This window comes from Musca autumnalis, unplaced genomic scaffold (genome assembly GCF_047663935.1).
Source record: "Musca autumnalis isolate F117 unplaced genomic scaffold, ASM4766393v1 scaffold_1, whole genome shotgun sequence".
NCBI classification, from domain to species: Eukaryota; Metazoa; Arthropoda; class Insecta; order Diptera; family Muscidae; genus Musca; species Musca autumnalis.
The window spans coordinates 315,709,110-315,722,714 of NW_027411644.1; the positions used below are offsets into that span (position 1 = coordinate 315,709,110).

The following is a 13,605-nucleotide window of genomic DNA, read 5'->3' on the forward strand; positions in this document are numbered from 1 at the left end:
TCTAACTGACACAAGATCTTCAGTAAAAATAGGAAAGAACCGCTCCGAAGAGTTTTTTACCAAAAGAGGTTTCAGGCAAGGAGACAGCCTTTCGTGTGATCTTTTCAACATCCTTCTAGAAAAGGTTATGCGAGAGGCAAACGTCAAAGGAAGTGGCACAATCTACACCAAGAGCCACATGTTACTTGCTTACTTGCTTGGTTGCTGATGATATAGACATCATGGGACGATCAGTAAAAGAAGTAACCGATCTGCTAAAGTGGGTCTGGCGGTAAACGGCGAGAAGACCAAGCTGATGGTGTCGACGCGCAATGCGTCCATTGAGATCGTACCAACTGTTGAAGTTGGTTCCTATAATTTTGAGGTAGTAAAAGACTTCGTATACCTCGGCACCGCCGTAAACACAACAAACGACCTCAGTTGTGAAACAAAACGAAGAATTGTATTGGCCAACAGATGCTACTTTGGCTTAAGTAAGCACTTTAAAAACAAAGCCACAACTCGTCCAACAAAAATAACGCTTTACAAAACACTGATACTACCCGTGCTGATGTATGGTTCCGAAGCATGTGTACTTGCGCAAGCAGATAAGGCAGTGCTTGGCGTGTTTGAGAGAAAAATTCTTCGAAAGATCTACGGACCAATCTGCGTTGACGGTGAATATCGACGTCGTATGAACCACGAGATGTATCTGCTATACAACGACATCAAGATAATTAAGCGTATGGAGATGCAGGGATTCGGTTGGCTAGGCCATATAATAAGAATGAGCGGTGATGGATCCGCTAAGAAGGCGTACAAATTCGAGCCACATGGCGGTGCACGCAGGCCAATGAATGGATGGCGCAAACAAGTGGATGATGAGATGACAAGGCGCGGCATTCCAAAAAGCGAAGCACGAAACAGAGAGAATTGGAGGTCTTTTCTTAGTTCGGTCTATGGAACAAATGTTCTGTAATGGTCCAGCTAAGTAAGTAAGTAAAAGACTTCGTCTACCTCGGCACCGCCATAAACACAACAAACAATATCAGTTGTGAAATAAAGAGAATAATTGTGTTGGCCAACAACTGCTACTTTGGCTTAAGTAAGCAGTTTAAAACCAAGGCCACATCGTCAAATAAAAACAACGCTTTCCAACCACTGATACTACCTTTGCTAAAGTATGGTTCCGAAGCCGCAGATAAGGCAGTGCTTGTCGGCAATGGATTAGAACGCTTAGATCTCTCCAACAAACAGACTATGTTATCGAGGTCTTAGCGTTCTAAGCCACTGTCAATCTACTTCCGAAATGGAAGAAATTACAGTTCATGAAGAAAACCCATCTTCGATTGTAAATGTGTATGCATTGAGTAAAGGTTTCTAGACAAAGACTCTAGGTTGACTTGATAAGTAAATGGCTTCAAAAATATTCATATCTGCAAATTTGTAATAATCGTTGTATAAATAGAAGTTATCAAAACCAGCCTTTATCTTCTACCCATTCCCATTTAATATGCCTGATGAGCTGAATTAAACCACCAGCGAAACGATCGTTGCATTTTCGTTGAGTGTGTGTTGACTTCGTTAGAATTCACTTTTTCAATACAAAAAATTCTTCGGTCATGTTAGCTCGACTAAAAATTCAATTAATTAAAAACTTTTATATGTATAATATTTAAAATGGATAATTAAATATTGGTATAAAAATTGAATCAATATTGAATGAGAATATCGCAAATCAACGTGGAAATGGTAATTGTTCTGACAACTTTTGGAAAGAGATTATGGACTAGATTTACGAAATAGTGCAATTAAAAGAGTAAAACCATATGAAGTTTCCTAAAAATTATAAATCACATCAAGTTTATTATAGTTTTAAAATATAGATAATTAAATATTGGTAAAAAAATGTATTTTTATGCACTTACCTTATTTACTGATACACTTAAAATTATGAAAATTATTAAACTGGACATTGTTAGCCGGCTTGGGCTTAGTGATGTAAAGCTGTTGTGATGACGGCAATAATAATCCAAAGATTTTCGTCGAAAATGTTTTGTAAACATTCTGTTTTGTTGTGGCAGCGGCAATGTGGTTGTTGTAGATTCTGTTGAGTCGGGCGATTGTGACATTTTTTTTAAATAGTTTATGTTATTTAATTTGCTTAGTACTTTTAACCAATTGATATTGATGATGTTGTTTAAGAGTTTAAAATATGTTAAGGTTCCATAATTTTAAATTAAATTGTTTATTGATTTTTTATATGATTTTATTTTTTTTTCAATTTCCGATTTTTTATTACACTTTACACAGCTGTAATTTGAGAGAATGCGCATATTAACAATAAATTTAATGTTATTTTATTTGTACCACTCATATTTTTGTTTTTATTTTATTATGTCTATCGTTTTTTTACTTTGTTGTATTTTTTATTCTTATTATTGTTATTTACATATATATTACACTTATTTCCCCATATTTATTTGTTCATTTACTCATGCGTTCCACTTCCAAACCGGCAAATTGATGTGTAAAAGGCAACACCAAAAGCAACACAGAAAAATAATAATAATAAAACAACACAGCTGATGTATGCCTCCATATAATGCAAATGCAATTCAATTTAAACTAATTTAAAATTCACAATTTTTTGTATTTCTTCATTCTCTGTGGCAATGCAGGCAGTTGTTGCATGCACTCAGTTGGCAACAAGCCAAACAAACTATCACATGATGAAGTTATAAATAAAATAAAGCAACAACAAGTGTGCTCAGCAGGAATTGCAAAATGTTAATATGTATGTACTTCAAATGGAGTAAGAGTGAATTGTAGACCTTATAGTAGAAATAAATTAAAAAAAAACGTATATAATTGGGATTTTTTTGTGGAAGGTCAGCTCTTCAAAAATGTTAAAAATATTCAAGACAATTTAATTTTTATTCTTAGAAAGCTTCGTATATAACTTCCCACAAAAAATTCTTCATAAAATACCTGCTAAATGGTGTGTCGCCACATCTAACTTCCAATAAGTTTGAAAATAAACAAACCCTTAAGGTTCCTAAAATCACAAGATCAATGTTTAAACTAACCACTAAGGAATGCATAATAAGAGTCACTTCCATGACTGCTGTCTTTCAAACGTCTCAGGAATTTCATACCATGCCACAAACAAAACACACAAATAATGACTCACACCAGCCATGGGAGACGGATCCCCGTATTATGCAAAAATGCACTTCTCCCAGCCGGTTAAATTGGTGTTTTCCTTGGCTAATTGTTTTTGATTTCTTTTATTTTTTGCTTTTCTTGATTTTCTTTAAAGAATTTATGCTTGTCGTTTAATTCTTCATGGTGGGTATGGCTGGCTTCTCCACTCAACATGGTGTTAATTACTCTTTAAATACATTAATTAATTTGCATTGCAACAACTACGTCATGGCAATTTAAAATAATGATAATCATTCTCTCTCTCTTCTCGCTGCATAAAAAATATAATACTTGTTGACATTTGATAGATAAATGGGGTGGTGGTCAGTGGGGGATCTTTAAGAGGAGATAACCATTATTCCCATGAGTTGTAAAAAACAATCAACACATGTGCACATGTGTGAGAGGAGAGGCTCCAAGCCTCCATAACTCTCACTTGCCTGATTCGTGTGTGTGGTTTATTATTTCGTTCGTTTTTTTCTGTTTTGTCTCATAAAAACGGAAGTCGTTGACTCGTTGCCGTAGTAAAATGCAAAATCACACATGACACACACACATACAGACACTTGAATGATAGTGCATCCATATAATAGTAATGAATGACTAAAAATAATGTAATTGCCTTAACGTCGTCAACTGCATTGAAGTTCAATGAGCATTTGTTTTATGATGAAAACTTTTGTTTTCATAGACTAAAGAGATTTCTCATGGGAGAGGGTTTTTGTGTTGGGGATTGTTGATGGTGTTTATGATGACAACGATGGTGATGATAATGATGTTTGTTGACGATGCTAGAGCAAAGTTTATTTACAGAGTGGCCGGAAGTTAAACGGCATTCTTGTAGTTTTATTGTTGTATAATAATGAATTATGGGTTCATAGTTTCGAATTGGAGCATTTAAAAAAAGAAATGTAAAACAATTTATAAAAGTGAAATTATAAAGAAACTAAGGGAAAATTATGAATTTATTAAAATCTTAGCCATATGAGTATGGAAGTTTGTTTTGTTTAATTGTGAAGAGAAAAAATGTGTCTTTAAAAAAACTGGTACTGAAAAGTTGATTAAAGTAAAGATAAAAGGTAAAGATAAGGATGATAAAAAAGATAAAAGTTAATTAAAAATTAATTTAAAAAATAAAAACAAAAATTTTCAATTACATTAAAAAATAATTAATAATTTTAATAAATAACCTTCGTATTAATAAGACTACAATAAATAAAACTTCACAGCAGAGCCCAGCTGCCCGGCTGAGGTTTAAACCTGGATCCTCTCCGACAAACAGACAATGTTCTGGAGGTCTTAGCGTTCTAAGCCACTGCCACAATCTATCATATCAAACTTCCGAAATGGAAGGCATTTACAGTTCATGAAGAAAACCCATCTTCGATTGTAAATATGTACCTATATATTGAGAAACTGATTCTAGACAAGACTCAAGGTTGACTTGATAAGAAAAAGTCTTTACAAATACTTCATATCTGCAAATTTGTAATAGTAGTTGTATAAATAGAAGTTATCAAAATCAGCCTTTTAGCCATTCACATCCGATAAGCCTGATGAGCTGGTATTAAACCACCAGCGAAACGATCGTAGCATATTGGTGGGGGTGTGGGCATTCGCTAGAATTCACTTTTTCAATACAAACGCCTTAGGTCATGTAAGCTCGATAAAAATTCAAAAAAGTATTTTTTTGAGCGTTAAAAAAAATAAATAAAAAATTAAACTAAAATAAATTAGTTTCTAATTTATTTTTTACTTCATTTATTTTTTATTTATGTTTTATTTTTTTATAAAATTTTTTTTTTATTAAAATTTTTGTTTTTATTTTCCATTTATTTTTTAACGCTCAAATAAATATTTTTTTATTTTTTTTATTAATTTTTTTTTTATAAAATTTTTATTTTTTTTATAACATTTTTATTTTCAATTTATTTTTTAACGCTCAATTAAATAATTTTTTATTTTTTAATTTAAGTTTTTAAAGCATTTTTTATTTTAAATTAATTCTTATTTTTTATTTTTTATTAATTTTTAAATTATTAATTCAAATCCTAACGTGTCAATACCAGTTTTATTAAAGACACATTTTTCTCTTAAGCGTTCAACACCTTCATAAACTAGGGAAAGTATCTTTAAAATTATTTTTATTTCTTTATTTAATATTTTTTGTACAATTTTTATTATTTTTTTTTTTAAAAATTGTATAAAAAAATATATAATAAAAAATAAAAATAATATAAAATTTTAAAGAACCTAGGGAAAATTATGAAATTGTTGAACTCTTAAGAGAAAAATGTGTCTTTAATAAAACTGGTATTGACATGTTAGGATTTTAATAAATTAGTTAAGAATTAATAAAAATAAAAAAACAACAATTTAATTAAAATAAAAATGCTTAAAATTTTTTAATTAAAAAAAATATTTATTTGGCCGTTAAAAAACAAATAAAAAATTAAATTTAAATAAAAATTGCATAAAAAATATTAGATAAAAAAATAAAAATAATTTGAAATTTTAAAGAAACTAGGGAAAATTGTGAAATTGTTAAACTCTTAAGAAAAAAATGTATCTTTAATAAAGCTGGTATTGAAATGATAGAATATTAATTAATTAGTTAAAAATTAATGTAAATAAAAAATAAAAATTTTGATTTTTCAAAAAAGAAGCCACCAATGTTCTATTTAAAAAATAAAAATAAAATTAAAATAAAAATGTTTTAAAAAATTAAATTAAAAAATACAAATTTATTTATTCCAGCATTAAAAAATAAATAAAAAATATATAAAATTTTATAAAAAATAAAACTTAAATAAAAAATAAAAAATAAATGAAATAAAAATTAAATGAAAAATAAATTAAAAACTAATTTATTTGAACGTTAAAGAAGGCAAAATGTAAAGGAATTTATGATGACCTTTGGAATGGTCTGCTTTGACCCTGCTATACTATGTAGCTAGCCTACTTATAAATACAAATTCCTCAAATAAAATTTTGAAATTTAGCTAGTCTACACAATTTTCACATGTAATTCGAAACTTTTCACTTGTAATTCGAGAATTCCAATTGAATTTTTTTTCTGATTATTTTATTTGTAATTTGAGAATTCCAATTGAAATTCGTATTATTTAATTTATAATGTTTTATCCTTATTATTTCGAATTTTTCCAGTTGTAATTCGAATTTTTCCATTTATAATACGTTTTTTTTTTAATTGACAATTGTGTTATTACATTTGAAAGTCGAATTATTCTATTTGGAAATATTTTATTTGTATTTCGAAAATCCAAATATAAAGAACAATGAAATCAATATGTTGTATTTTTTTGTGTCGAATTTCAAATGGAAACATTCTAATTACAAATATAATAATTCGTATTACAAATGGAAAAATTAGAATTACAAATAGAAAAAAACGAATTACAAATGAAAAAAAATCGAATTTTAAATGAATTAATTCGAATTATAAATGAAAAAATTCTATTTTCAATTGGAATTACGAATTACAAATGAAAAAAATCGAATTTTAAATGAATTAATTCGAATTATAAATGAAAAAATTCTGATTTCAATTGGAATTCTCAAATTACAAATGAATAATTCAAATTACAAGTGAAAGGGTTCGAATTTCAAATGAAAAAAATCAAATACCAACTGAAATTACATATGAAAATGGTGTAGTGATTTAAATTAAAAATATATTCCGTTCAAATTTTTATTATTTTGTGTGTGTTTCAGCTTACTGGCCCTATCATAATTAAAAAGACTGTTTATTGCATTATTCCCAACTTTTTTGGCAACTTCTTTAAGGGATTTTGTGTAGTTTTATAAAAGAAAATACTACAAACTTTAAAAGACTATAAATCCCGAATTGAAAACTAGTATCACCGATTTGTTTCACATTTATTGCTTTTTTTGATTTTTTTTTAATTTTTAATGTGTTAGAACATTTTTCTTTAAATGAAACCTAAAGTTTTTCTGCTAATATTAATTATTGAATTTTGAAATAAAATGTAGTTGAATAGGACCCATCATTGTAATTAGAAATCCTAAAGAAATTTTTTTATTATTTCTATTATATTCCTCAATAATTTGCTCTCAGTTAAACGCATTTACCTTATCTTCTCAAATCCCAACAACTCTTTAGAGCCCACGCCAAGAATTTTAAACAAAAAAATCCAACAACCATTTCCCACCTTAAATAAAGTAATTAACCGCAATTCCTGGAAAAATCAACAAAACTAACCCCTTTTCCAATCGCTGCACTAATTCTCCCGACCGACAATCTAATTAATGTAGATCTATCAAAATATCTTACATTTTATTAGGGTATTAACATGATGTGCTGCATATAAAATACAAAGAAGACAATAAACCCCTTAGAAAAAGAAGAGAAAAAAACAACGAAATATTCCCATCACAAGTCAATCTACAATGCAATAAAAATGGGAGCTGGGAACTTTATCAAAAAGTCATAAAAATAATGCAGGCGAACAAAAAATAAGAAGTTAAGAAGATTTTTTTTTGTGGTAAAGGTGTTGAGAGTTGTAAAAAAAACAATAGAGTTAAAGAATGGGTTATTTAAGAGAACTTCCGAATAATAAGAAGTTCGTTTATTGCTAGCTTCTGGAAAATGAAGGAGCGGTATGTACAAAAAACGTGGAGTTTGAATGACGTTTCCAAGAAATATTTTCAGAAATTAGTACAAAAAATTTTATAACAAAATTTTGGTCTATGATTTCTAAATAGCGGCCACATTATGTCAAAAAATAAGATAAGAGAAAGGCAAAAGTGAAAACGTCTAAAAAATTTAGAGAGAATTCAAATTCTAATCCGAAAACTGTATCAAAGCCGAAATTTACAAAATCATGATATTGACAATGACATGCTGCAGGCCTATGGACTACACAGTAGTTTTAGAAACAAAATTAATTGTGGTCCAAAGACGAACAATAATAACACCTGGACGAATATAGACCAGTGCCGACCAAGAAGAGTGAAGACAAAAATGTGAATGTATTAAAAACATTGGCCTTTTATGACAGTGTGTTAGTATGTTTGTATGCACGCTAGCTACAAAACAAAAACAAATCAAAACATTTGCTCTCTCATGCACGCTCTTTTTCTACGTTCGGATCGTGTGTGTGTGATTTGCCGAAAAACTTCGTAACCTCAACAATGCCACCGAACGGCTTTGATATAGACGAGTATAGCCTGATTATATTTGTAGGTCAATGATGTGCAATAGAGATGACAAACAATGTATTACCCAATCGATAGAGTTGATATTTTCTTCCCGGTGTCCATTCTGATTATTGGAAATTTAACATTTTATTTCAAAATGAAAAACACGATTTCTCACGAACATCTCAGAGAGTCGTAAAGAGACTTCTCTTCATGTCAAAAGAGTACAATTTGTTAATACCTTTGGTTCAATCGATAGGGCCGATATTATAATCGAATAATATCTGTCTCCCCCCAAAAAAAAAAAAAAAAAAAAAAAATTGGGAAAATTTAAAATTTTGAAATAAAGTGAACATGTGGTAAAGATTTCCAGTCGATCGAAATAAAATTGAAGGAGATACGAGCGTTGGAAAGAACAATTTATAGATACTTTAAAGCGTTCCTTCTAGAAATATTACTCTTGAAGATCTTCATATATTTTTATGACATTTAAATGAGGAATTAAAGAAATTAATATTTCTGACGTGTTCATTTCCAAAATACGTTCCATGTTGTGTAAAAAAACTATGTTTTGTTTGGTAGTGCACATTTTTTAAGTGGATAGTTTTTTCAAACGTTTAAAGACAAAGATTGTTAGGTACTTAATAATCTCAAAAAAATATGATATGATGATCATCCATTCGTTTTCGACATAGAGCGACCGCCGCAAAACTTTTTTAACAGTGTTTCATAGGCGGCTGTGACAAAGTATGAAATATTAAAAAAAAAAAAAAAACAACAGCTAAAGAAGTAAAATATGTACTAAAGAAGACTGGTAGCAAAAAAAATATGAATTGAAATCTTTGCAGTTTTTGTTTTTCTGCGAACATGCCGGCGGACAAGGGTTGCACTTTCTATACCCTCAGCGTTTAATGCTAACGAGGGTATATACACTTTCATACAGGCAAAATGTGCCTCATCGAAATAATGGTTTTAGACCCCAAGTATGTTTGGACGAAATGTGTTTCAGACAATTTGGAGTTGATTTAGCCATGTCCGTCCGTCTCTCTGTCTATCTGTCTGGGTGGAGCGCACGATAACTCTTGAACGGATCAACCGATTCGGTCCAAAATTTGGCCTTCGTAATATTTTGGGCAAACCTAGTTTATGTTCGAAGATGGGTTATATCGGTCCACTCTTTCCTGTACCTCCCACATAAAAGTTCGGAAATGTTCGGAAAATTTGAGCGCACGATAACTCTTGAAGGAAGTAACCGATTTGGTCCATACTTTGCACATCGTGGAATTTCTACCAAACTTAATTGAGGTTCCAATATGGACTCAATCGGTCCACTCGTTCGGGTACCTCCCACACAAAATTTCGGAAAAGTTCAGTTTAGGACCTGCTCTCGAATCGACACCGTGTGTAGTGGATCTCGAACGGATCTGCCGATTCAGTCCAAAATTTGGCCTTCGTAATATTTTGTGCAAACTTAGTTTAAGTTCGAAGATAAGCCATATCGGTCCACTCCTTCAGGTACCTCCCTCACAAAAGTTCAAAAATGTTCGGAAATATTGTTCGTATGTTAACTCTTGAAGGGAGTGGCCGAATTGGTCCATATTTTACACATCCTAATATATCTACCAAATATAGATCAGGTTCTGTTCACTTTAAGACCTGCTATCGAATCACTTTGATTTTTGTTGAAGCAATTTGTATTCACTGGCTCAATTACGATGGTAAAAGTTTTTTTCAGGGGCAAATCCACACTTCATGAGCAAACAGCCCGAAGGGTGTAAAAACCCTCTATGGTACCATATGTAGTGGCTGGAGATCCACTTCCATAATGGTCAATGTCGATCCCTTCCTTTAAGTATCTCCTCCGCAAAACTTTTGCTCCTTAATCCTAATGAACATTTTTGTCGGTTTATACGCCGAAATTTTTTAAAACCCCCTTATAAATACATACGTTTTTTGGGAAAAATTGTTTCAATATACGCATGCTGAGGGTATATCTCTGTTAAGCCGACTGATACTTTTTTACTTGTTAATTAAGATTTTATGTTATTTTAGGTAAAACCTTAGCAAAATATCACACAGGGATACGAGGTTGTAAAAAAGTCTTAACCCTAATGTCCGTATTTACTGAGATGATAACCATAAAGCTGTAAAAACCTACTGATGGCTTAATTATTTTGAAAATATTTCAATATTATTAATATTCTGTGTTGTTTTTTGCCTTACACTACTATTGCCTTGTTTGGAACTAAATGTTAAGTGTGAATAAATCTACAGGTTCATATTCTTACATTTTCTTCCAACAGTCCAAAATAAATATACCGTTTATGAAATATTCCTTTAAATGGTTCCAGTATGTAAATCCAATTAGGGTTCGATACAAAGATTTTTTTATAAAAAATTGAAATTTTTAAAAACGTATTATTACATATGTTTTTGTTAAGGCGAGTTAACATAAATGTGTTTTTGTTGTTTATTAGGCAAAATTTAACATGAAAGGAAATATTTCAGTTTCATTTATTAATTTGTATATTATTTTTTTGTTTTTTCTTTAATTTTTCACAATTGTTGACAATTTCTCTGCACCTGTTTTTAACGTCTGTTTTATCAGTTATTTTAAATTTTTTATATTTTCTTGTTTTTGTAATTTTTTTACAATTTTGTCTCACTTTTTCGCACCTGTTTTTTCAGCCTTTGTTTTATCTGTCCTTTCCGATATTTCACAGTCCATTAACGTAACTCCTCAACACGAAAAACAGTCCAATTTAAAAATTTATTGCATTGACATAAAATTTGGAATTTTACTCCACATTGCAGCACTGCACTAAATTTTGTTCTACGACAGAATAACAATAAGTGTTTTTTTTAATGACTTGCCGCGTTATTACAAATCACACGATCTTTATTTGAAAATTTGCATTCGAATTCGTACTTGTAACTCCCATTAAAAATAACAAACACGTACTCTCTCGCGTTTATTTATGATTTCGTTTAGTACTCACACAAACCGACACAGTTTAACTAAGTACTCGTCGGCACAGTTATTGCGCTGATTTACAAATATTTAAAACACTTCGTTTTTCGTTACTTCTTTTTTGTGCTTTCTGTTGTTGTTGTTGTCGGCATCAACAATCGTCAAGAAGACTTTTTTCCATAAGATCTTCGTTTTTAACAATATCTCAGTTGTTTTTTATATTATATTTTTTTACACACTGTCTAATACGAAAGCGCGCAAACGCACACACAGATACAAGTTCAATATCCAATAATGGCCAACATTGAAACGTTCGCTGCCTTTGCCTTTAATTTCCGACCGTTGTTGCTTACAGCTCCACGTTTGACACTCAACTGAATTGGTACAAGTCCTGCGGCAAACAAAACCTTGCGGCAAGCATGCTCACAACTACCATTTTCTCAAACGCACACACATACAACCAGCAATGTGCACCTTACTCTTAACAGTGGTGGTTTTGGTTATCCAACTCACCAGAGTTCATATTGGATTCTCTTCCAAACGGTTTAAGGCTGGTTGGAATTGGTGTGTTACCGCTACGTTTGAGCTCTTGTCTCTTGAAAAGATAAATAGATCACATGTATATGAGCGAGTGTGTGAGTGCGTTTGTGTGATTGAGGGTTACCTTGTGAGTAGTGAGAAATACAAGTTATTTAATGAACGAAAAGTGGTGCTCCACAAAAATCAAATAAGAAAACAAGAGTTACTATATTTTTCAAAAGAGCACACACAATGATATAACATTTCTCTTCTTCTTGTACGGTAGCCACTAATGAACTCATTCATATGTTTGAAATTTTATATGTTAGTTATGTATTTACTCTATAAAAATATTAGTGGGGGTGGTTATGATTTTTGTTTAGGTTAGGAGAGCACCACTCACCACTCTATTGCCAAAAATTGTGATTCGCGTTTTGTTCGTAGTGGTTGGTGGTTGTGGTAGGCACATCATCCCACCCCTTTTTTCTGGCGAAATATGTAGCTGGTGTCGGCTAATTAATATTCGGTCATAAACCACAATCATACTGATCATTTATTGTTATGCTTAACATATGTTTCATTACGAATGTTAATCATATTTGACAGATCTACATGTTCTGTAATTAGTGGGTCAATATGTTTGACTTCTTAACGGTTTTTGGTTTAGATGGGTGGAGAAAGTATTGACTTTTGAGATAAAATTTATGACACTTTTGAAGGACATGAGCAATAAAAATGTATCATGAATTGATTTGCTTTCGTAACGATAAAACATTTGGGAGTGATTGCAAGCAGAATAAAGCAGAGCCAATCTGTTCAATATCTTCACTTAGAGGAATTAACATATTTGGCTAAGATGAGTTTTATTCGTTAAGAATATTATATTCGTTACAGAATATTACATTCTACAGTACTGCTCTCAGAAGTTTCAACTGATATTATTGATTCATGGAAATATATATTATTTCGGATGAAATTTAAGGTATTAAAGGTTTATTATTACTTATATAAATACATATGTAAAATATACAATTAAATTAAATTTTAGTGTGCTCAAAACATTTTGCGAATCCGTGATTTTTGCATCGTTTACTTTATATCTTTTGGGTTTTGGTATAAAATATCATAATATTGTTATTAATAGGATTAGGGTTATGGCCACTTACAAATTCTACAAATTCGAAAAAAAACAAGTAAGAAAGTATCAGTCAGCTGAGCCGACAGAGATATACCCTCAGCCACGTACCCGAAGAAAAAAAGTTAACACAATACTTCTGTAGGTTTTTAGCTCTCGGGAAAATTTTCCAGGATGGAAAGGGCCGCAAAAAACTACATGTTGCAACAAAATTCAGAATGATCCAAGACGAGTGCATTTTTTCCAAACTTTGGGTAGGGTGTACCCATAGGAGTGATCCGATGTAGTACATATTCGGACCTAATACAAATCTGTAGGAAATATTTTTTTTCTTTATTAGTCTATGAATATTTTCCTTACAGACTATATAAATAAATATGTTGTACTTAATTTTCTGAATTTAAATATATTACAATGTTACTTTTCAATTACAAAGTTTGAGCTAAATCGATTTCTCTCTTAAAGGGTTATTTTACACATTAGCCAGTTTAGGTGGTGCCGGTAGGATTTTCTGGACCTTTTTGGGTCATTATCTCAGGAAGTATGGACTTTCCCACGAAAAAAATTACAACGTCGTAACAGAGGCCGCAAGTGCAACCTGCTGCGTCACAAA

The 13,605-nt window shown here is 31.0% G+C and overlaps 1 protein-coding gene across 3 annotated transcripts in view; it reads right to left on the minus strand.

The window, feature by feature from the left end:
• The window catches only part of LOC141389979 (protein serrate-like), a 92,567-nt gene extending 80,852 nt beyond the window's left edge, over positions 1 to 11,715 (minus strand). Inside the window, exons 1-2 of one of the 3 annotated variants that reach the window (XM_073962339.1) lie at positions 11,034 to 11,715; positions 1,908 to 2,292 (exon numbers count right to left, since the gene is read on the minus strand). In XM_073962339.1, the coding sequence (XP_073818440.1) occupies positions 1,908 to 2,111 (204 nt within the window). In that variant the 5' untranslated portion in view covers positions 2,112 to 2,292; positions 11,034 to 11,715. The remainder of the gene's footprint in view (positions 1 to 1,907; positions 2,293 to 11,033) is intronic. The other 2 variants (XM_073962341.1, XM_073962340.1) reach the window with 2 other exon arrangements.
• Positions 11,716 to 13,605: the final 1,890 nt, after the last annotated feature.